The 23182-nt window shown below is 38.2% G+C and overlaps 1 gene segment (V, D, J or C); it reads left to right on the top strand.

Moving 5' to 3' along the window:
* The first annotated feature begins 6689 nt into the window (after positions 1 to 6689).
* Positions 6690 to 23182, top strand: part of LOC116905410 — a 978601-nt gene continuing 962108 nt past the window's right edge. The window contains 2 exon segments of the C gene segment in view: positions 6690 to 6735; positions 6852 to 7162. Of these exon segments, the coding sequence occupies positions 6690 to 6735; positions 6852 to 7162 (357 nt within the window).

Raw genomic sequence — 23182 nt, 5'->3', positions numbered from 1 at the left:
ACAACCAAGGAACACATAAGTGAATGTTTTTGAAGACCAGGAAAAGATTCCGAACAACCGACGAACACATGAGTCTATGGAAACCTACAGTCAGAGCAGAGTCTCAGTAAGATTGCCAGGTTAGAGCTCTATGGGCAATTCAATTTAGAATAAACGTGAAAATCAGGCAGAGCTTGTGACCAACAAAGCAGATTACTTCCAGTCTCTCCATCACTCTTACATAAACCATATGCCATAGACCAAGCACAGACCCAGCTGTCAGTGGTGGTAATAAAATGTGGGTGGGAATGAGATCAATGTAGTTCTTAACTAACTCTAAATGAAAACCTCTTCTTACTTTCTCTCTATTTATTATGGTATAGTTTGCATAGTTCCCCAAGTATTTTTTCTTTAAACACATTGATCCCTTTTCCTTCTTCCAGGCTTTTAAGGATCTTCTTTATACTCTTGTCCAAGAAACATGATGTAAAAGATGGGTGATTCATTCTGTGTTGGTGTTCTTTATCAAAAGAATTAGTTGTGGCACTTAAAACCTAAATATAACACATTTCACAATGGCATTCTGTGATTATATGGATGATGTCCCTATAAAAGAATAGGTAGGTCTACAGTTATGCCACCCTAAATACACCACATTTCATCTAAAGGGGTGGGAGGACATTAGACACCAGAGGATTATGATCACCCAATCAAACCATGATGCAACCTGAAAAATGCCTACATTTGTCAGAATGTCACTGAGTTGTGTTGTCTGTGATAATGGCATAGCTGGGACTGAAACACATTGTTTCCCTGTGTGTTCAGAAGACATGAAAGGAATGAACATTGTTTTTCTCTGTTCAACATGTAGGCTGAAATCGAGAAGATGATGGTAGGAACCACCACCTGTGCTTCTACAAAGTGATTCTACATTTTCTGTCCTGCTCTGCCATCATCAGGAATATTTACCTGTGTGAGGACACCGTTTATGCAAAGAAGATGAAGCCTTCACCCATGCTCACAAGAACTTAAGAGTCACAACTGCTCTAGTGAATGACTGGCTAACTGGAAACTGTGGTCCAGACAGACTGATGATACCTGAGACTGACAATTTTTCTAATTTCACCTCAATTTCAAACACAATTTATTTAACATATTCTAAGTCTTTTGGTAATTGTTTTCTTCTCAGAGTCAAACATCAAGATTTTAGTAATTTCTGTACCTTTGTAAAATAGGTGTGCATATATATGTGCACAGCAATGACAAGGAGGGAGACTGGGAAAGCACAGAGCACAGGGTGGATGATTGCAACAAAAAGCAATTGAAAAGAGTCAAATTTCACTAAATACAGAGTAGCATGAAAGATACAGAAATAGGGCTTTGCTGTGTACAATATATACAACATCAACACTTCCCTATGTGACCATCTTGAATATGTCCCCTTTAATCTCATGAACTCGCCAAAAAAGCACAAGAATGTTGGTTCATTATAAAGGTTTACTTCATTGCTATTTCCAAGTGGTCACCTCAGTCCACTCTGTGTCACCTTTCAGATTATCTTATTTGCATAAACAGAAAACATTTACATAGTGTCTATCATGAGGTTCATTAAAATATATACTCAACCTAAGTGAGTATTGCAAGAGTTTGTGTTGATTGCTTTCAAATCTGTGAGTGAGAACCTAAATTCATAATGTTTTGTATTATTACTTCATGTTCTGTATACACCCAGGGATGCCCAGTGGTAAATGAAAGAGGGAGGGAGACACAGAATATTGGGAGTTTGGCTGGTACAGGAAGACCGGAGGCTTGAATGACTCTAAGCTTATTTGTTTTATCATCAGTGATGTACTTCAAGGTAAAGTAGAAATGCTTGAGGCGCAGGTCACACAAAAATTCCCAGGCTCCCTGTTCTGTTCTGGTCCAGTCTCAGTGCTCAGCTTAATTCACTGAAAGAGAATCCTTAGGATTTTCATTCAGAACACAGCTATCAAAGTTTGGGACTCTCCTCACAGAAAAGTCCCTGCATAGGTGGGCTTTAGTTCATCTGTGCAAAAAGGCCAGTATGGCCTAATCTGGCTCTCATTTTATGATTTTTATGATAAGTGTAGACAGTGTTCTCAGAAATATGCTTATATGAAAACTCTGGTGAGATGATCACGTATTCTTTGTTAGAACACTTCTGTCATTTGTTGTTCCCATACACAGATTGCTCTCCACATCCTCATTATTTCCCAATTTAGCAAGACAATTCTTTACTGTCTGTCTTACTCACAAAATATTTTGTTTGTAGAACTTTTCAACACTGAAAATTAACAATTATCTTGGTCCTGATTTCAGAGATAATAAATCAATAACATCAAATTATCCCCTAAATAGATGGAGATGATATTGTTGTAAATTTGTTGCACTTTAGGAAATATTAATTGATACCTACTTTTGGGGTAAGTGTGTGGAAAATATTAATTGCCTGAAATAATAGATTCTGAAATCAGGACCCCTAAAGGTACTACAATGGCATGCAGAGAATAAAGCTGATATCCAATGGGAATCATGCCTTGTGAATCCATGACCATCTAATCTCAATTGTAAACCATTATTGCACATAATTTACATCTTAAGCAGTTTCTGGACATTAGAATTATATGAGCTAAACCAAGGCCCCTGACACATATGTACCAGATGTGAAGATCACTCATTTACGTTCCTCATTGTCATTCAAAGTCTTTATACATTAAGGGAATTTACTCTAGGGACTTGGATTGTTTAGGCCAACTGACACAATAATAAGCAGCTGTCAATGGTAAGTCCACAAATCTAGTAGTAGCTCAGTCCCACAAGGCTAGTTAATTCACCTTGTTCTTCTGTCTAAGCTGTAATGCTGAAGAAGTGGATTGCAACAGATGTGCTTATAAGTTCATTTAGGCAAAGAAGGGTCTTCCTTCTTCCAATGTCCTTATGTAGGCCTCCAGCAAAAGGTGTACCCCAGATTAAAGTTGTGTACAACCACACCTGGATCTGGAATATTCTGTGCTCCAAGCTGGTCTTGAACTCTGAGGTCATATGCAAGACACTTCACAACTATCTATAATTCCAGTCATGGGAATCTGAGACCCTTTTTTTGTATACTACTGGTGACTGACATGCATTTGGTATATGCACCAGCATATCTTATAAACCTAGAATAATGTAATTATAGTACATGTACGTACATCAATATTATCCAAAATAGAAATAAACAAGCTGAAATGAAAACATCACATGACCATCTCACAAGATGCTGAAAAGTATTTGAAAATCTCCAACACATATTCATGTTAAAAGTATTGAAGACAGCAGGAATACCAGTGCATATCTAAACACCAAAAAAGAACATACCTATAGCTAAAATCAAATTAATTAGAGAGAAATATATAGCATGTCTACTAAAGTCAGGGAAAAGTAACAGCTGTCCACTCTCCCCATATATCACATTTTTTATTGTTTTTTTACATTCCTAATGTTATCCCCTTCCCAATTTTCCATTCATAATCCCCCTGTTAAATTCACCCTTCCCCCTTCTTTTTTGAGGGTGTTCCCCCAACCAACCACCCAACCATTCCATCCTCCCTGACCTGACATTCCCCTACACCTGGAAATCCAGCCTTGGCAGGACCAACAGCTTCTCCCATTGTTGCCCAAGAAGGCTATCGTCTGCTACATATGGAGCTGAAGCCATGGGTGTGCCCATCTATATTAATCCCTGGGAGCTCTGCTTTTTTGGTATTGTTGTTTTTTCTGGGGTTGCAAGTTCCTTCAGCTCCTTCAATCCATTCTCTAACTGCCCTAGTGAGGAGTTCAATGGTTGGCTGTGAGCATTTGCCTCTATAGTTGTCATGCTTTGGCAGAGCCTCTCAGTAGACAGATATATCAGGCTCCTGTCCACATACACTTCCACTTCTTGGCATCAGCAATATTGTCTGGGTTTGGTGACAGTATAAATATGGTCTTGATAAAGGCTCAGAATGACCATTCCTTTAGTCTCTGCTCGAAACTTTGTCTCCATATCTCCTCCTGTGAATATTTTGTTCTCACTTTTAAGAAGTAGTGAAGCATCCACACTTTGATCATCCTTCTTCTTGGACTTCATGTAGTCTGAGGATTGTTTCTTGGGTATCCTGAGCTTTGGAGTAAATATCCACTCTTCAGTGAGTACATAGCATTTGTGGCTTTTTCATTCTGTGATTGGGTTACCTCACTTAGGGTGGTATTTCCTAGTTCCATCCATTTGCCTACGAATTTCAGGAAGTCATTCTTTTTAACAGCTGAGTAGTAATCCATTGTGTGGACTTACCACATTTTCTGTATCCATTTCTCTGTTGAAGAGCATCTGGGTTCTTTCCCTCTTCAGGCTATAATAAATAAGGCTGATAAAATCATAGTGGAGCATGTGTCCTTATTATATATTGGAGCATCTTTTGAGTATAATCCCAGGAGTGCTATTGCTGGGTCCTCAGGTAGTACTATATCCAATTTTCTGAGGAACCTTCAGACTGATCTCCAGAGCAGTTATATCAGCTTGCAATCCCACCATCTCACCGACAGTTGAGGAATGTTTCACATTCTCCACATCCTCTCCAGCATCTATACAAACCTGAGTTTTTCATCTTAGTCATTCTGACTGGTGTGAAGTAGAATCTCAGGATTTTTTGATATGCATTTCTTTGATGAATAAGGATGTAGAACATTTCTTTAGGTACTCCTCAGCCTTTCTATATTCCTCATGTGAGAATTCTTTGTTTAGCTCTGTACCCCATTTTTAATAGGGTTATTGGCTCTTTGGAGTCTACCTTCTTGAGTTCTTTGCATACATTGGATATTATCCCTCTATCAGATGTAGGATAGGTAAAGAATTGTTCCCACTATGTTGGTTGCCATTTTGTCTGAATGACAGTGTCCTTTGTCTTACAGAAACTTTGCAATTTTATGAGGTCTCATTTGTAGATACTTGATCGTAGAGCATAAGCCCTTGTTGTTCTATTCATGAGGTTATGTCTCTCAGATTGTTAAAAATAATTTACTGAGGTACTGTTGGCATCTGTGAGTTTCCCTTTGCTAGCATGTGTCCTACTGAATTTTCATGTGGGCAAACCATGCCATTAAAACATTAAGACAGAACAACACACTAACACCCATTAAAAAACTATAATATAACACAAAAAACGTTCATTGAATTCCTGGATTCCTTGTCAATATTCCCTCATCATACAATTATATGAGCCTTTATGGGCACAAATACATTCAATCTTTATGTTTTCTGGATGAGTTTCCTTGGACTTTCACCCATCCATTAATGGAAATTGCCTGAAGTTTTCAGACCCTTCCTGTCTCTGTTTCCTAAGCTCAAGATTTGTTGTCTCCAGGCTTTGCTTTCTCAAGGCCAGTGTCTTCAAGGGTTGGGAATAGATTATATGCAACATCTATGCATACAAACGAATTGAAATACATCTGATTTTTTTTTCATTTCACACAGGTACATGATGCCTACCAGTTTATATCATATTTAGCAACATCTTCCTTAAGTACTTTTTTGAGAATTCATTGATTTAAATTCCTCACTATTCAGTAGGTAATATTTTTCTTCCTGTTTTGGAAATTGTATATGGTACCCATATATAATTAAATTTGATAACATTTCTAAGCTATTTTCCTTTTCAACTCATCCCTATATATTCTCCAAAGTTACCTTTCTCAACTTTATGGCAATGTTAAGGTAAGTCAATGCAGCCTACAGGTGTGTGTGGGTGGACACAAGGACTGCAGCATAGAAAACCTACCAGTGACCACATTTTCAAAACTGAGTCCTCCCCATTCAGGAAATATCTATATCCAACATCTCCTCACTAATGGGTAAGGTCTGGCAATAATCTGCAAAATCCACACTAAGTTATGATTAGCTTGGTCTCTTTTGGGTCTTACTCAGACAAGGGTCATTTTGAGTGTAGGAATAAAATAGGCACATCCTGTCCACAAGATTTTATTTCACACTGCTCATCCCCATGCTCCACCTCTTACAGTCTCTCCATCTCCTTTTGCACCATGTTCCCTGAGCCATGGAGAAATTTAAATGATACAGAAATGTCATGTCAAACAATATGACAAAGCCTTGAGGACAGCATTCTATCATGAAAAATAAAATTCAGAAAACTCCCAAGAGTTTCTGTCACAGAGAATGAGTTGTGCTACCAAATCCTCATATGCCTCACATACTCGTCATATGAGGGAAAAGCCATATCCTGCACAGACAGTGAAAAAGACTGAGCTCATATCTAGAAACCCTGTTACGTGTGATGATATTTAATTATACATTTATACTAAGGAATCATGATACAATGGAAAAATAACATGTTCTGTGAACATGCATGAAAGGAAACCAAATATAGTATGGTGAATACTTAACCAATAATATATGTGAACATGAAACTACCATTCTTTGTCAAACACTCTAACTGAAATCAATGTCTTTGATGTTATATATCTGTGATGATCACTGTGTTTAGCGCAGTTCCAACTCTGGAGCACTATATAGTATAATGACATGCAAATAAGCCTTCTCTGTGCTCATGAAAAACAGCTCTTCACTGATGTTGCCTGCAGCTCTGATAGAGGAGCTCAGCCCTGGTTTTCCAGGTCCTCACATTCAGTGATCAGCACTGCACAGACCACCCACCATGAATTTCAGCAGCACTTTGGTTTTCCTTTTGTTTCTTTTAAAAGGTAATTTATACTGATGAGATGCTGTCTGCAATGTGCACATTAGACATTTAAAAATTGCTTTCTTTGTTTAGTTTATTTTTAATAAGAGTTTTCTGACCAGCACTTTCTGTTTGCAGGTATCCAGTGTGAGGTGCAGCTGGTGGAGTCTGGGGGAGGCTTAGTGCAGCCTGGAAGGTCCCTGAAACTCTCCTGTGTGGCCTCTGGATTCACTTTCAGTAACTATGACATGAACTGGATTCGCCAGGCTCCAGGGAAGGGGCTGGAGTGGGTTGCATACATTAGTAGTAGCAGTGGTACAATCTACTATGCGGACACTGTGAAGGGTCGATTCACCATCTCCAGAGACAATGCCAAGAACACCCTGTACCTGCAACTGACCAGTCTGAGGTCTGAGGACACTGCCTTGTATTACTGTGCAAGAGACACTGTGAGCAAATGTTACTGTGAGCTCAAACAGAAACCTCAGTTAGGGCACCTTGGACCACCAGGGGGCGCTGAGAGAACAGAGAGCTCTGAGTCACAGAGAGTTACAACCTGTGCAATTGTCCCCATCATCCATATTACCTTCAAATTTTCGACCTACAACTGATCGTGTATAAAACAAAAAATGGCAGGACAAAAATGGAGCAGAAACTGAGGGAATGACCAACCTGACACCAGCACAACTTGGGATCTATTCCTTTGGCAGGCACCAAACCCTGACAAGATCACTGAGCTATGTGGTGCTTGCAGACAGGAGTCTACACATGGCTGACCTCTGAGATGCTGTACCAGCAGCTGACTGAGACAGATAAGATACTTACAGCCAAGCAAGCATTGGACTAAGATCAGTAATTCCTATGGAAGAGTTAGAGGAAGGAATGACAGATCTGCAGGAGATGGGAACACCAGAGAGAGACCACCATTGTCAACTAAATTGTACACGTGGGAACTCACAGGGAATTCACCACTAAGTAGAGCTCGTAAGAGGACCCTGGCACACATGTAGCACATGTCTGCCTTGTCTGTCTCAGTGGAAGCAACTTACCAGATAAAAATAAAATAAAAATCTAATTAATAAAGAGTTGTGGAGGTAATAGAGGGCTGGCATCCTCTGTGCCTGGTTTGCAGATGTACAGGGATCCTTGCTAAAAGTATGGTGTTAAGTAATCCTTACAGTATACAAATCTTTATTCAAATCTCTACTTTTCTGAATATGTCTTTTTTGCATTTATAAGTTTATTTGTTATGTTATTTCTCTGTTTGTGTTTCTGTAAGTCTGTCTGTGTTTATTTGTCCCTGTTTCTCTTTGTTGTTCTGTTTATGTGCCTTTCTCTATCTCTGTATCTCTGTCTTTCTCTCTCTACCCCTCTCCCTCTCTCTCCCCTTTCTCTTTTTCCCTCCACTCCCTCTCTCTCTACCAATCTTTCTATCTATCTCTATCTCTCTGCCTCTATGTGTGTATGTATGTGTCTGTGTGAACAGGTTGAGATGAGATGTGTTCTATTATCAATATACAAAATAATTTTCTGTCTTGCTAGACTGATTGGCCAGTGAGTCCTAGTGACATTTTCTCTACATGTCAGAGGTGGCTTACTGATTGACTGCCAAATGTATCTCAGTTTGTAGTTATGGAGAACTACACCTTCTCTTGGTGTGATGCTAACTTGAACCACAGAACTACAGGCACAGCCAGCTTGTAGATGATTTAAACACTTTAGTCTGTGGGACCCTAGATGCAGTGTAGACGCTCAGTTAGATTCCCTTGTTAGAGAACTATGGACAATAAAATTCAGAGCAAACACAAAAGTCAGGCAGAGCTTGTGACCAATGAAGCAGATTACTTTCAGTCTCAAACCATATGCCACAGACCCAGAAAGAAACAGCAGTCAGCGGTAGAAATAAAATGTATGTGAGGCTCTAATACTGAGACATGTGGCCCATTTAATTCAGTAAACTCAACACAGTTCCTAACCAACTCAAGGGGAACCATTATTTCTTTCCTTCTCCCAGGCTTCTAAGGAACTTCTTTACACTCTTGCCCCAGAAGATGATGTAAAGGATGGGTGGCTCATTCTCAGTTGGTTTTCCTCCCCAAAAGTAGTTACCTGTGACACCTAGAAACTAATTATAACATACTGTCCAATGGTATTCTGTGACTATGTGAATGGGGTCACTATAAAAAGAAGAGGAAGGTCTATAGCCATACCTGAACACACCAGATCTCATCTAAAAGAGTAGGAAGGCATTGGACATTAGAGGATAATGATCATTCAATAAAACCATGATGCAACCTGACAAAGGTCTAAGTTTGTCAGAATGTCCCAGAGTTGTCTTTTCTGTGATAACGGCATAACTGGGACTGAAACACATTGTTTTCCTTGAGTTCCGAAAAAATAAAAGGAATGGACTCTTTTTGTGTGTTCACCAAGTAGGCAGATGTCTAGAACATGCTAATAACCAACATGGGTGCTTCTACCAAGTAATTCTACATCCTCTGTCTTGTTCTGCCATCATCATGTACATCTACTTGTGAGCACACTGATTCTGAAAGGGGAACGAGGCTTCCACATTATGACCACAAGAACTTAACACCCACAACTGCAGTAGTGGCTAACTGGAAACTGATGTCCAGACAGACTGATGATGCCTAAGACTGAAAATATTTTTCACTTCATCTCAATTGCGTTTAACACAATTTGTTGAACATTTTCAAGTTTTTTTTTTTTTGTAATTGCTGTCTTCTCAGAGTCAAACAGCAATGTCCTTGTAATTTCTGTACGTTTGTAAAGTCGGTGTGCATATGTGCACAACAATGCAGAAGAGGGACACTGGGGAAGCACAGAGCACAGAGTGAAAGATTGCAGCACCAAAGCAATTGAAGAGAGGAGGCAAATATCACTAAATACTGATTAACATAAGAGATATATATATATATATATATATATGGATATATATGTGTGTGTGTGTGTGTGTTTATATGTGTGTGTGTGTGTGTGTGTGTGTGTGTGTGTGTGTGTGTGTGTTGTGTGTGAAAATTTTAATCTCCCTTTTAAGGAACTGAGGCATATATACTTTGGTTTTCCTTATTCTTGAGCTTCATATGGTCTGAGGAATATGCTTCAGTAATCAGAGCTTTTGGGCTGATATCCACTTATGAGAGAGTGCATAAGATGTGTGTGTTTTGTGACTGGGTTATCCATGATTTCATGAAGTGATTGTTTTTAATACCTGAGTAGTATTCTATTATGTAGATGTAGCATATTTTCCATATCCATTCCTCTGTTGAGGGATGTCTGGGTTCTTTCCAGTTTCTGGCTATTATAAATAAGACTGCTATGAACATAGTGAGCATGTGACCTGGTTATATGTTGGAGAGTCTTTTGGTTATATGCCCAGGGGTCATAAAATTGGGTATTGAGTAACTACTATGTCCAATTTTCTGAGGAACCTCGAGACTCTTTTCTAGAGTGGTTGTACCAGCATACAATCCCACGAACAATGGTGCAGTGTTCCTCTTTCTTCACATCCTCGCCAGAATCTATTGTCACATGAGTTTTTGATCTTAGCCATTCTTATTGGTATGGGGTGGAATCTAAGGGTTGTATTGATTTTCATTTCCCTTATTACTAAGGTTGTTAAATATTTCTATAGGTACTTCTGAGCCTTTTGATGTTCCTCCGCTGAAAATTCTTTGTTTAGCTCTGTACCCTATGTTTAATATGGCTTTTGATTCTCTGAAGTCTATCTTCTTAAGTTCTTTGTATAAATTGTATATAAGTCCTCTATTGAATGTAAGATTGATAAAGATCTCTTCACAATTTGTTGGTTCCCATTTTGGCCTATTGACAGGGTTCTTTGCCTTACAGAAGCTTTGCAGTTTTATGAGGTCCCATTTGTTGATTCTTGATCTTAGAGCATAAGCTATTGGGGTTCTATACAGAAAATTTCCACAGTGCCCATTTCTTCGAGGCCATTCCCCACTCTTTTTTCTATTAGTTTGAGTGTATCTCATTTTATGTGTAGATCCTTTATACACTTGGACTTGAACTTTGTCCACGGTGATAAGAATGGATCAATTTACATTCTTCTACATGCTGACCTCCAGTTGAACCAGCACAATTTGGTGAGAATGCTATCTTTTATCCACTGTAATGTTTTAGCAACTTTGTTATAGATCAAGTGACCATAGGTTTGTTGGTTAATTTCTGGGTCTTCAATTCTATTCCATTGATCCTCCTGCCAGTCTCTGTATTAACACCTTGCTGTATTTTACCACTATTGCTCTGTAATACAGTTTGAGGTCATGGATGGGGTTCCCCAAGAAGTTCTATTAGCCTTGAGAATAGTTTTCACTCCCTGTGTTGTTTGTTTGTTTGTTTGTTTGTTTGTTCTGTTGTTATTCCACATGAATTCCAGCATTGCTCTTTCAATTTCTGTGAAGAATTGAGTTGGAATTTTGGTGGGTACTGCAGGGAATCAGTACATTGATTTTCATTTTTGTAAGGTGGCCATTTTTACTTTGTTAATCCCATCAATCTGTTAACATCAGAGATTTCCATCTGTTGAATTGTTCACTTTCTTTCTTCAGAGACTTGAAGTTCTTTTCTTACCAAACTTTCACTTGCTTGGCTGGAATCACACCAAGGTAATTTATACTATTTATGAATATTGTGCTATTGTCATTTCCCTAAATTCTTACTCGGATCAATTATGTTTTGAGGAGAAGAAATCTACTGATTTGTTTGAGTCAGTTTTATCCAGCAACTGTTTTGAAGTTGTTTATCAGTTGTAAGAGTTCTACCCTGGATTTTTTTGGGTCTCATTTGTATACTAAAATATCATCTATGTTGATGGATTTCCACATATCAACCACCCTGGCATCAATAGGATGAAGCTGACTTGATTATTGTAAGTTATCATTTTGATGTATTCTTGGACATGGTGTCTAGGAATTATATTAATTATTTTTTCATCAATATACATGAGGAAATTTTTCTCAAAAATATTTTTCTTTATTGGGTCTTTGTGGGGTTAAGATATCAGTGTAACTGTAGCTTCATAAAATTAATGGTGTGTTTTTACTTCTATTTCTATTTTGTGGAATAGATTGAGGGGTATTGGTATTAGGTTTTCCTTGGAGGTCTGAAAGAATTCTGCAATAGACCTATCTGGTCCTGGGATGTTTTTGGTTGGAATTCTTTTCATGATTACTTATCTTTCCTTAGGGGTTATGGGACTGTTCATATCACTTATCTGATCCTGATTTAATTTTGGTAACTTGTATCTCTCTAGAAAATCAACCATTTCATATGGATTTTCCAGGTTTGTTGAGTAAAGATTTTTATAATATGATATGGTGATTTTTTTAATTTTTTAGTTTTCTGTTCTTATGTATCAATTTTAATTTCTGATTTTGATAATTTGGATACTGTCTCTGTGTCCTCTTTTTAGCCTATCTATGAGTTTATCTGTCTAGTTGACTTTCTCAAACAGCCTGTTCTTGGTTTTGATGATTCTTTGAAAAGTTATTTTTTGTTTCTTCTTGGTTGACTTCAGCCTTGTATTTCCCTGTTTCCTGTCTTCTACTTCCATTTGGTGTATGTACTTCTTTTTGTTCTAAAGCTTTCAGATATACTGTTAAGCTGCAAATGTATTCTATCTTTAATTTCTTTATGGAGGCATTCAAAGCTATCAGTTTTCCTCTCAGCAAACCTTTCACTGTGTCCTGTAAGCATGAGCATGTTGTACCTTCATTTTTGACAATTTATAACAAAGCCTTTAATTTTTTACTTTATTTCTTCCCAAACCAAGTTATAATTTACTAGAAAGTTGTTCAGCTTCCATTTGTATGAGGGCTTTCTGTATAAAAACAATCAGTCATTTAAACTTTAAACCTGTAGAACTCACATCTACTCATTAATAAAATTTATTAAATCATATTAGAATACTGAGGTCTAAAATCGGTGTAAGAAAATCATTATGTTAATCACCAAGGTCTCTTCAACAAAAGAGTCATGTCGGTTAGAGCTGCCAATGTTCTTGTCCTTGACCTTAAAAAATGCAGAGCTTGACCTTTGAGTGTTCTTTTCAGAACTTGAAATTATTCCCTAAGTTTCATAGTTGGGCAAACCACTGGGAAACATTCCATGAGCTCTAAAGCTCTTTGGATTTCTCTTTCATGACTCTGACAGTCTACAGAGAGTAAGTTCAAGCACAAAAGGAGATGTTGGACAGGTATGCACAAAGACAGAGAAACCCTATCATTAAAATAAAAATTCCAATAAAAAGTTAACAAAAATTCTATAACAATAACAAATAAATAATTAAAATAAATAAAATAAAATCCCATATTTGAGTAAGTGAACATACACTAAATTCATCACAAAATGTACAGTATGGATGTCTACACAATGTTAAGACCTGACTGCATTACTGCCATTTTGAAGACAAAGATTATGCACAACAAAACAAGAAACCCAAAATGTAAGAAAAACAATTGCAAGTTATTACTTGGTTCTCTGGAGTTCTGCTGTATACTGGGAAGTAGAAAACACAGTCCAGCCCACCCCCAAACCTGAAGAACAGCTTTTCACAAAAAAAGGTTGACTGTTCCTCTGAAGACCCAACAGTCTGAAGGCCTCCCAGGACATGTACTGCAGTCAGAGCAACAGATCAGCTGCTCCTCTGCCTCCTCTGAAGACCCTCCAATTGAAAGGCCCCACAGGAATCTACCATAAAGGTAGAAGGAGCCTATAGAACACCAAATAAATGGTATCTGAAAAAAATCCTCTCATTATAATAATCAAAACACTAAAGGCAAAGAACAAAGAAAGAATATTAAAACTGCAAGGGATAAGGGCCAAGTAATATACAAAGATAGACCTTTCAGAATCACATCAAACTTCTCACAGAGACTATGAAAGCCAGAAGAGCCTGATCAGATATCATGCAATCTCTAAGAGAACATAAAACCCAGCCATGCCACTACTTCAAGCAAAATTATCATTTGAAATACATAGAGAAACCAAAATATTCCAGGACAAAACCAAATTCAAACCGTTTATATCTACCAATCCATCTGTAGAGAGAATACTAAAAGAAAGGAAAAAAAAAAAAACTTCATCAAAACGAAGGTACCAACACCAAAGAAAGACAAGATATTGAGGATTTCACAACAAAGCCAAAAGGAGACAACCAAAAACACATAAAGACACATACAAAAACACACATAACAGCCACCTCTCTTTAACATCTCTCAATATTAATGGACTCAACAGACATGCAAAAAGACATAAACAGACTGGCTAATCAAACAAGATCCACCATTTTACTCTATAAGGAAACATATGTCAATAACAAAGACAGACACTATCTCATAGGAAAAGGTTGGAAAAAGGACTTCCAAGCAAATGGTCCCAAGAAACAAGCTGGAATGCCATCCTAATTTCCACTAAAATAGACTTTCACCCAAAAGTTACCAATCATGATGAGGAAGGTCACTTATTGTTCATCAAAGGAAAAATCCACCAAGAGAAAGTCTCAATTCTGAACATCTATGCCCCAAATGCAAGGGCAACCACATTCATAAAAGAAAGTTTACCAAAGCACAAAACACACATTGAACCCCACAGAAAAATAAAAGGAGACTTCAGTAATCCTCTCTCACGAACGGACAGGTCTTTGCCAAAGAAATTAAACAGACATGCAGTCAAACTAATAGAGGTTAGGAAGCAAATGGATTTAACATACAACAGTATGTCCTAAAACAAAAGAATATATCTTCTTCATAGCAACTAATGGTACCTTCTGCAAAACCAACCATAAAATTGGTCAAAAAAACTCAACTGAAAGAAGAAGATTGAAATAATCAGAACACCATGCCCTAAGGCCAATCATCAATAACAGAAAAAAAAGAAAAGAAAAGAAAAGAAAAAAGAAAGCCCACATGCAAATGGAAACTGAATAACTATCTACTCAATAATAACTTAGTCAGGGAAGAAATAAGGAAAGAAATTAAAAACTTCCTGGAATTTGATGAAAATGTTTACGCATCCTACCCAAACTTATGAGACATGATAAAAGCAGTGCTAAGAGGAAAATTCATAGCACTAAGTGCCCTGATAAAGAAACTGGAGAGATCTTATAAAAGCAACTTAGCAATAACAATACACCTGATAGCTCTAGAAAAAAAAAAAGAAACAAACTAACCAAAGAGGAGTAGATAGCAGGAAATATTCAAACTCCAGCAAGAAATCAACCAACTTGAAAAAAGAAACAAACAAACATAAACAGTACAAAGAAGAAAGCCAAAGGCTAGTTCTTTGAGAGAATCAAAAGGATAGATAAACTCCTAGAAAAGCTATCTAAAAGGACCAGAAGCAGTATGCAAATTCACAAAATAATAAATGAAAAGGGAGACAGAAAAAGAGAAATGGAGGATATTCAAAAAATCATCAGATTCTACTGTAAAAGCCTATATGCAACAAAACTGGAAGATATAGATGAAATGGGTAGTTATCTAGAAAGACATCAAATATCAAAGTTAATTCAAGAGTAGGGAAACTATCTAAACATGCCCATATGCCATAAGGAAACAGTACTCTTTAAAACAGGCCAACAACCACAACAAAAAATAAAACCCCAGGGCTAGATTTATTTAGTTCAGAATTCTTCCAGACCTTCAAAGAAGACCTGATACCAATATTCCTGAAAATATTCCATAAAATAGAAACAGAAAGAACTCTACCTAATTCAGTCTATGAAACCACAATTACTCTGAACCCAAACCACACAGGGAACCAAACAAAAAAGAGTACTTCAGAACAATCTCAATTATGAATATCAATGCAAAAATACTCAATATAATCCTGCGAATCGAATCAAAGAACAAATCGAAACGATGATTCACCATGATCAACTAGACTTTCTCCAAGGGATGCAAGGTTAGTTCTACACACAAAAATCCATTAACATAATCCACTAGAAAAACAAAGTCAAAGAAAACAAATCACATGGTAATCTCCTTAGATGCAGAAAAAGCATTTGACAAAATAAAATGCCCTTGATGTTAAAAATATTGGAGACATCAGGAATTCAAGGCCCAAAAATAAACATAGTAAAAGCAATTTACTGAAAACCAAAGCCAATAACAAGTTAAAAATAGAGATATTTGAAGCAATCCCACCAAAATCGGGGAGAAGAAAAAGATGCCCATTCTCCACATACAGATTCAAGATAGAACTCAGAGTACTAGCTACAACAATAAGACAAAAAAAAAAAAAAAGATCAAGCGGAAACAACCAAGCAAAGAATAAATAAAGATAACATTAAATGCAGGTCATATTATAGCATACATAATGGACCCCAATAATTCTATCAGAGAATTTCTCCAGCTGATAAACAACTTCAGCAAAGTGCCAGGATATAAAATCAATTCACATAATCAGTAGCATTCCTTTATACAAATAAGAAACAGACTGAAAAAAAATTAGGAAAACAACTCTCTTCATAATAGCCAAAAAATATAAAATATCTTGGGGTACATCTAAGCAAATAAGTGAAATATTTGTATGGCAATAACTTCAAGTCTCTCAGAAAAGAAATGAAGGAAGATCTCAGAAAACAAAGAGATCTCTCATGCTCAAAGATTGGCCAAATAAACATAATAAAAATGGCCATCCTACCAAAGGTATCTACAGATTCATTGCAATCCCCATCAAAATCCCAACCAAATAATTCAAAGACATGGACAAAGCTATTCTCACATTCATTTGGAAGAGAAAAAAACCAGAATTGTGAAAAATATTAATAATAAAAGAACAGCTGTGGGAATCTCCAACCCTAACCTCAAGCTCTTCCATAGATCAATAGTGAAAAAAACCTGCATGGTATTGGTACAGAGAAGACATGTTGATCAATAGAATAGAATTCAAGACCAGAAATAAAACCACACATGTTTGGTTTATATATGACACTTGATCTATGACGAGGAAGCCAAAATTATACAATGGAAAAAAGAAAGCATGTTCAATAAATGGTGCTGGTCTAACTGGTTGTCTGTATGTAGAAAAATGAAAATAGAGCCATGTTTGTCACCTTTTTCAAAGCTGAAATACAACTGGATCAAGTACTTCAACATAAACTCAGAAACGCTCGATCTGAAAGAAAAGAAAATGGGGAAAAGCATCGAAATCATTGGCTCAGGGGGAATTTTCTACAGTGATCTCACGGTCACACTCTAAGAGCAAGAATTGATAAACGGGACCTCATGAAACTGGAAAGCTTCTGTAAGGCAAAGGAAATAGTCAATAATACAAGTAGGCAACCTACAGATTGGGAGAAAATCTTCATTAACCCCACAGACAGTAGAGGGATAATATCTAAAATATGTAAAGAACTCAAGAAGCTACCCAGCAAAAAAACAAACAACCCCACAAAAAACTGGGGTATAGAAGTAAACCAAGAATTCACAACATAGGAATTTAGAATGGCTGTCAGCACCTAAAGTAATGCTCAAATTAGAGATCATATAGATGCAAGTCAAAACAACCCTGAGATTACACCTTATGCCAAACGGAATGGCTAAGATCAAAATCTCAGGTGACAACACATGTTGGCAAGGATATGGAAGTAGAGGAATACTCTTCCATTACTGGTGTGATTTTAAACTTATAAACCACTCTGGAAATCAATTTGAAGTTTCTTCAGAAAATTGGAAATAGGTCTATGTGAAGACCCAGTAATACCACTCTTGAAACTATACCCAAAAGTTGCCCAACCATGCCACAGGGGCACATGTTCCACTATATTCATAGTGCCTTATTTCTGATAAACAGAAGCTAGAAGAATGGACACAGAAAATGTGGTTAATTTATACAATGGAATACTACTCGGGTGTTAAGAACAAGGACATCCTGAGTTTTGTAGGCAAATGGAGGGAACTAAAAAATTTCATCCTGTGTGAGATAACTCAGATCAAAAGGACATGCACTATATGTACTCAATAATAAGTGCATTTTATCCCCCTCCTCGCACCAAAAAATGGTACACACTACCCAAGCAACAGTTCACAGAACTTGAAAAGTTCAACACGATAAAGGGCCCAAGGGAGGAAGCCTCAGTCCCACTTGGGAGGGAGATGAAAGCAAACACATAAGGGGAGGTAGGGAGGGACTTCGATAGAAAGAAGGGTGGGGTGGGGTGGTGTGGGGTTGGGGAGGGGAACATGATCTGGTATTGGATGGAGGAAAAGGACTGAAGCCCTGAGGGTCTGCAGAAAGAATGGAAACATGTAATATTGGGAGGTAGGAGGTTGGGAGGACCCTCCTGTATGTACCACAGACCTGAGAGCTGACAGACCATCAGGACTCAAAGGGAGGGACCCTACATGAAATGTGATACAGTAGGGAGAGGGATCTTGTAGATCCCACCACCAGCATAAGCCAGGGCATTATGTGATGGATGGGTTTTCTATAGCACAGTCAAAACTCTGACCCATAATTTTTCCTGTCTGAAAATACTGCATGGATGGAAAGGAAGAAAAGGCTGAGGAAAGAAGGTCCAGCAAGAGGACCAAAGTGGGATCGAGCTCAAGTGGAGGCCTCAAAGCCTGACACTATTGCTGAGGCTATGAAGTACTCAAAAAAGGGACCTAGAGTGGCTCCCCTCTGAAAGATGAAACAAGCAACTGAAAGATTCGGTTGCAGATTTTGTGTCCAACCATGGAACAGAAGCTGCTGACACCCGGGTTGAATTATGAAAAAGCTGGAAAAAACAGAAGATGAGAGCCTCTCTTTAAGAGGACCAGCAGTCTCTTACCTGCTGGGCCCCTGAGTTCTTTAAGCACTGGTCACCAAGTAGGCAGCATACACCAGCTGGTTTCAGGCCCCAAACACATATACAGCAGAGAAGTCTGGGTTCATTCCGAGAAGATGCACATAAACCCCATAGACTGGAGGCCCCAGGGAGTTTAGAGGTCTGGTGAGGTGGGTGGTCTAGCTAAATGCTCAATTAAATTAGACTTGGGGGGGTCAGAAAGGATGTATGAGATATGGAACAGTCAGATGATGGAAGAGAAGGAGAATGAAATCTGGAGTATCAAAAAAATTAAAGAAATAAAAAAAAGACTAGATAAAACTTCACAAGTCTGATGAGAAAAGAAAAGCCAATTGCAGAGCAGACTACAGGACAGGAGGACATGTGGTTTGGACACCCAGCCAAATAAAAATATTTGAATAACATACTAAAAATCTAGTTTTAAAAAATGCACAGAGGACATGGTGCCCTGTTCTGCCTACACTTCATGAATGTGGGTTCATTTATTATAAACATTCCCATGTTTTCTTCCTAAACAAGCACAGTGTGAATCCTATAACTTCCTGTTTATCTGTAATTTGAACTCCAGAAAGTAACAGAAAAATGTTACTTATTTTCCTCTTCAGGTGCTCTAAAAATCACAAGGCAAATTTCTCTCAGCAGGAGGGAAAACTGGAAAGCTTGCCCAGTGCTTCCTTTTATCCTCTCAGGACCCTCCCTCAATGCAAATCAGACCTCAGACTCAGGATAAAAGCCCAGGCCTAGCTGAGAAGTTTCATTCTCTTCTCATTAGAGGCTTCATTAAAGCATGGCTGTCCTGGTGCTGCTCCTCTGCCTGATGGCCTTTCCAAGCTGTAAGTGTTTCAGGGTTTCAGAAGAGGGACTCAGACACGACAGCTAGATGTGTAACTAATGGTGATGTTGCTTGTCCACAGCTGTCTTGTCCCAGGTGCAGCTGAAGGAGACAGGACCTGACCTGGTGCAACCAACACAGACCCTGTCCCACACCTGCACTGTCTCCAGGTTCTCATTAACCAGCTATACTGTACACTGGGTCCGTCAGCCTCCAGGAAAAGGTCTGGAGTGGTTGGGAATAATGTGGACTGGTGGAAGCACAGATTATAATCCAGCACTTAAATCCCGACTGAGCATCAGCAGGGACACCTCCAAGAGCCAATTTTTCTTAAAAATGGACAGTCTGCAAACTGATGACACAGCCATCTACTTTTGTGCCAGAGGCACAGTGAGGGAAGTCCACTGTGAACCTGAACAAAAACTTCTTTCCAGGGATGCTAAGGACCAGGAGAGGGCAGTGAAGATCAATAAGGACTATCCAGGATCACTTCAGACTCTTGGAAGTGTTAGCCTACATTGTATGTGCATGTGTTTAATGTTAGAAATGTGGACCCTTCTTCTACCATAATAATTCTCTAGACCCTTCTCTCCAGTGTCACATACTATTAAAGATCTTATTTGTTCAAATAGAAAACTTTTTACATAATTCTATAATAAAACAGTATTTAATGAGAACGAGTTATTGAGATGATATAAAGAAAACTCAGTAGAACATTGTATGGGTGAGGATAACTAGGGTGGTTTGTTTATAGATTGTTTCTCACATGACTACGCTTTAAGTAACCATTTTACTGTTTACATAAATAATGTTGAAATTAATTGTATTCATCTTTCCTAACATGAAGTTTTCAAACACATCTCCACAATTTGATGATGACACAGGTATCATTCTTATTTCTGTGTCATAGGATTTACAGTCCATATGAGGAACATCATATGCTGCAATTAACTGTGGCCAACACACATATACATTCTTATTGAAATAATCCTTCCCAACCACCTGACTAGTCTTCTCATGCAACACTGCCCAATCCATAATCACGTTACTTCAGATAAGTTTGTTTGTGTTCTACTTGATATGATGGTGATAAGAAATTAGACTTCTGAGAATCAAGATACCCTCCTAAAATAGGAGATAAAGATCTAAATACAAAATTGTCAACTGAGGACTATTGAATGGTTGGGAAACACCTAAGAAGTGGTAAAAATCCTCAGTCAGCAGTGAAATGCAAATCAAACAACCCTGAGATTTGACCTCACACCATTCAGAATGCCTGAGATCAAATACTCAGGAGACAACAGATGCTGGCAAGAATGTGGAAAAAGAGGAACACTCCTCCATTTTTGGTAGGAATGAAAGCTGCTACAACCACTCTGGAAATCAGTCTTGGGTTCCTCAGAAATTGGACATTGCACTACCTGAGGATCCAGCTATACCTACCCAAAAGATGATCCAACATATAACAAGGACACATGCTCACTATGTTCATAGCAGCCATATTTATAATAGCCAGAAGTTAGAAAGAACACAGATGTCCTTCAACAGAGTAGTGGATATAAAAATTGTGGTATGCATACAAATGGAATACTACTCATCTATTAAAAACAATGACTTCATAAAATTCTTAGATAAATAGATGGAAATAGAAAATATCATCCTGAGTGAGGGAACCCAATCACAAAAGAAGACACATGGTATGTACTCACTGATAAGTGAATATTAACCCCAAAAACCAAGATACAATTTGCAGACAACATGAAGCAAGAAAAGAAGGAAGAGCAGAGTGCACATACTTCAGTCCTTTTTAGTATGGGAAACAAAATACTCCCAGGAGGAAATACCGAGGCAAAGTATGGAGCAAAGACAGAAGGAAAGGCCATCCAGAGACTGCCCAACCAGGGAATCCATCCCATATACAGTCACCAAACTCAGACACAACATATATAGTGACTCTGGAGACATCTATATCTGGCTCCTGTCAGTAAGCACTTCTTGGCATCCTCAATAGTGTTTTGGTTACATGCATATATATATACATACATACAGACATACACACACACACACACACAACACACACACACACACACACACGCACATAATCGGTTGCATAAAGCCAAGATCTCTGATCACCGAAAAGATAAAAATTAAATCCAAAATTCTGTATTGCCTGTAATCAATGGTGTGAAAGCCATTTATTAAAAGAAAGAATAAACACAAGTGTTACAAAGATGGAGTAAAATTGAACTCCGTTACATGAAATGGGAGCAAGGTTTTACAATACTTGTAAATAGTTTGGAACACATGTAACATATTACACTTATGAGACCATGTGACAGGATACAAGGAAAATAATAGTTCATTTTTTTGTTGTTGTCCAAGTCAGTCTGCTTTATGTTTCTTTTTTTTTTAATCTTTATAAACTTGGGTGTTTCTCATTTGCATTTCGATTGTTATTCCCTTTCCCAGTTTCTGAACAAACATCCCCCTAACCCCTCCCACTCCCCTTCTCTATGAGTGTTCCCCTCCCCATCTTCCCCCCATTACCGACATCTCCCCAACAATCACGTTCACTGGGGCTTCAGAATTGTCAGGACCAAGGGCTTCCCCTTCACCTGGTGCTCTTACTAGGCTATTCACAGCTACTTATGAGGTTGGAGCCCAGGCTCGGTCCATGTATAGTCTTTGGGTAGTGGCTTAGTCCCTGGAAGCTCTGGTTGGTTGGCATTGTTGTTCATATGGGGTCTTAAACCCCCTTCAAGTTCTTTCAGTCCTTTTTCTGTTTCCTTCAACAGGTGTCCCGTTCTCAGTTAAGTACTTTTCTGCTGGCATTCACCTATTTTGCCGTATTCTGGCTGTGTCTCTCAGGAGAGATCTACATCGAGTTCCTGTCAGTGTGCACTTCTTTGCTTCATCTGTCTTATTATCTAGTTTGGTGGCTGTATACGTATGGGCCACATGTGGGGCAGGCTCTGAATGGGTGTTCCTCCTGCCTCTGTTCTAAACTTTGCCTCCCTAATTCCTCTCAAGGGTATTCTTGTTCTCCTTTTAAGGAAGGAGTGAAGCACTCGCATTTTGGTCATCCTTCTTGTTTCATGTGTTCTGGGGATGTGGGGTAATTCAAGCATTTGGCTAATAGCCACGTATCATGAGTGCATACCATGTGTATTTTTCTGTGATTGGGTTACCTCACTCAGGATGATATTTTCCAGTTCCATTCATTTGCGTCTGAATTTCATGAAGTCATTGTTTTGATAGCTGACTAATATTCCATTGTGTAGATGTACCACAATTTCTATATTCAGTTCTCTGTTGAAGGGCATCTGGGTTCCTTCCAGCTTCTGGCTATTATAAATAAGGCTGCTATGAACATAGTGGAGCATGTGTCTTTTTTATATGTTGGGGCATCTTTTGGGTATATGCCCAAGAGAGGTATAGCTGGATCCTCAGGTAGTTCAATGTCCAATTTTCTGAGGAACCTCCAGACTGATTTCCAGAATGGTTGTACCAGTCTGCAACCCCACCAATAATGGAGGAGTGTTCCTCTTTCTCCACATCCTCACCAGGATCTGCTATCACCTGAGTTTTTGATCTTAGCCCTCTCACTGGTGTGAGGTGAAATCTCAGGGTTGTTTTGATTTGCAATTCCCTTATGACTAAAGATGTTGAACATTTTTTTAGGTGTTTCTCAGCCATTCGGCATTCCTCAGCTGAGAATTCTTTGTTCAGCTATGAACCACATTTTTTAATAGGGTTATTTGTCTCCCTGCTGTCTAACTTCTTGTGTTCTTTGTATAT

The sequence above is a fragment of the Rattus rattus genome, chromosome 7, assembly GCF_011064425.1.
Source record: "Rattus rattus isolate New Zealand chromosome 7, Rrattus_CSIRO_v1, whole genome shotgun sequence".
Taxonomy (NCBI): Eukaryota; Metazoa; Chordata; class Mammalia; order Rodentia; family Muridae; genus Rattus; species Rattus rattus.
The sequence above is the reverse complement of the archived record's forward strand: the minus strand, read 5'-3'. Positions and strand labels throughout refer to the sequence as shown.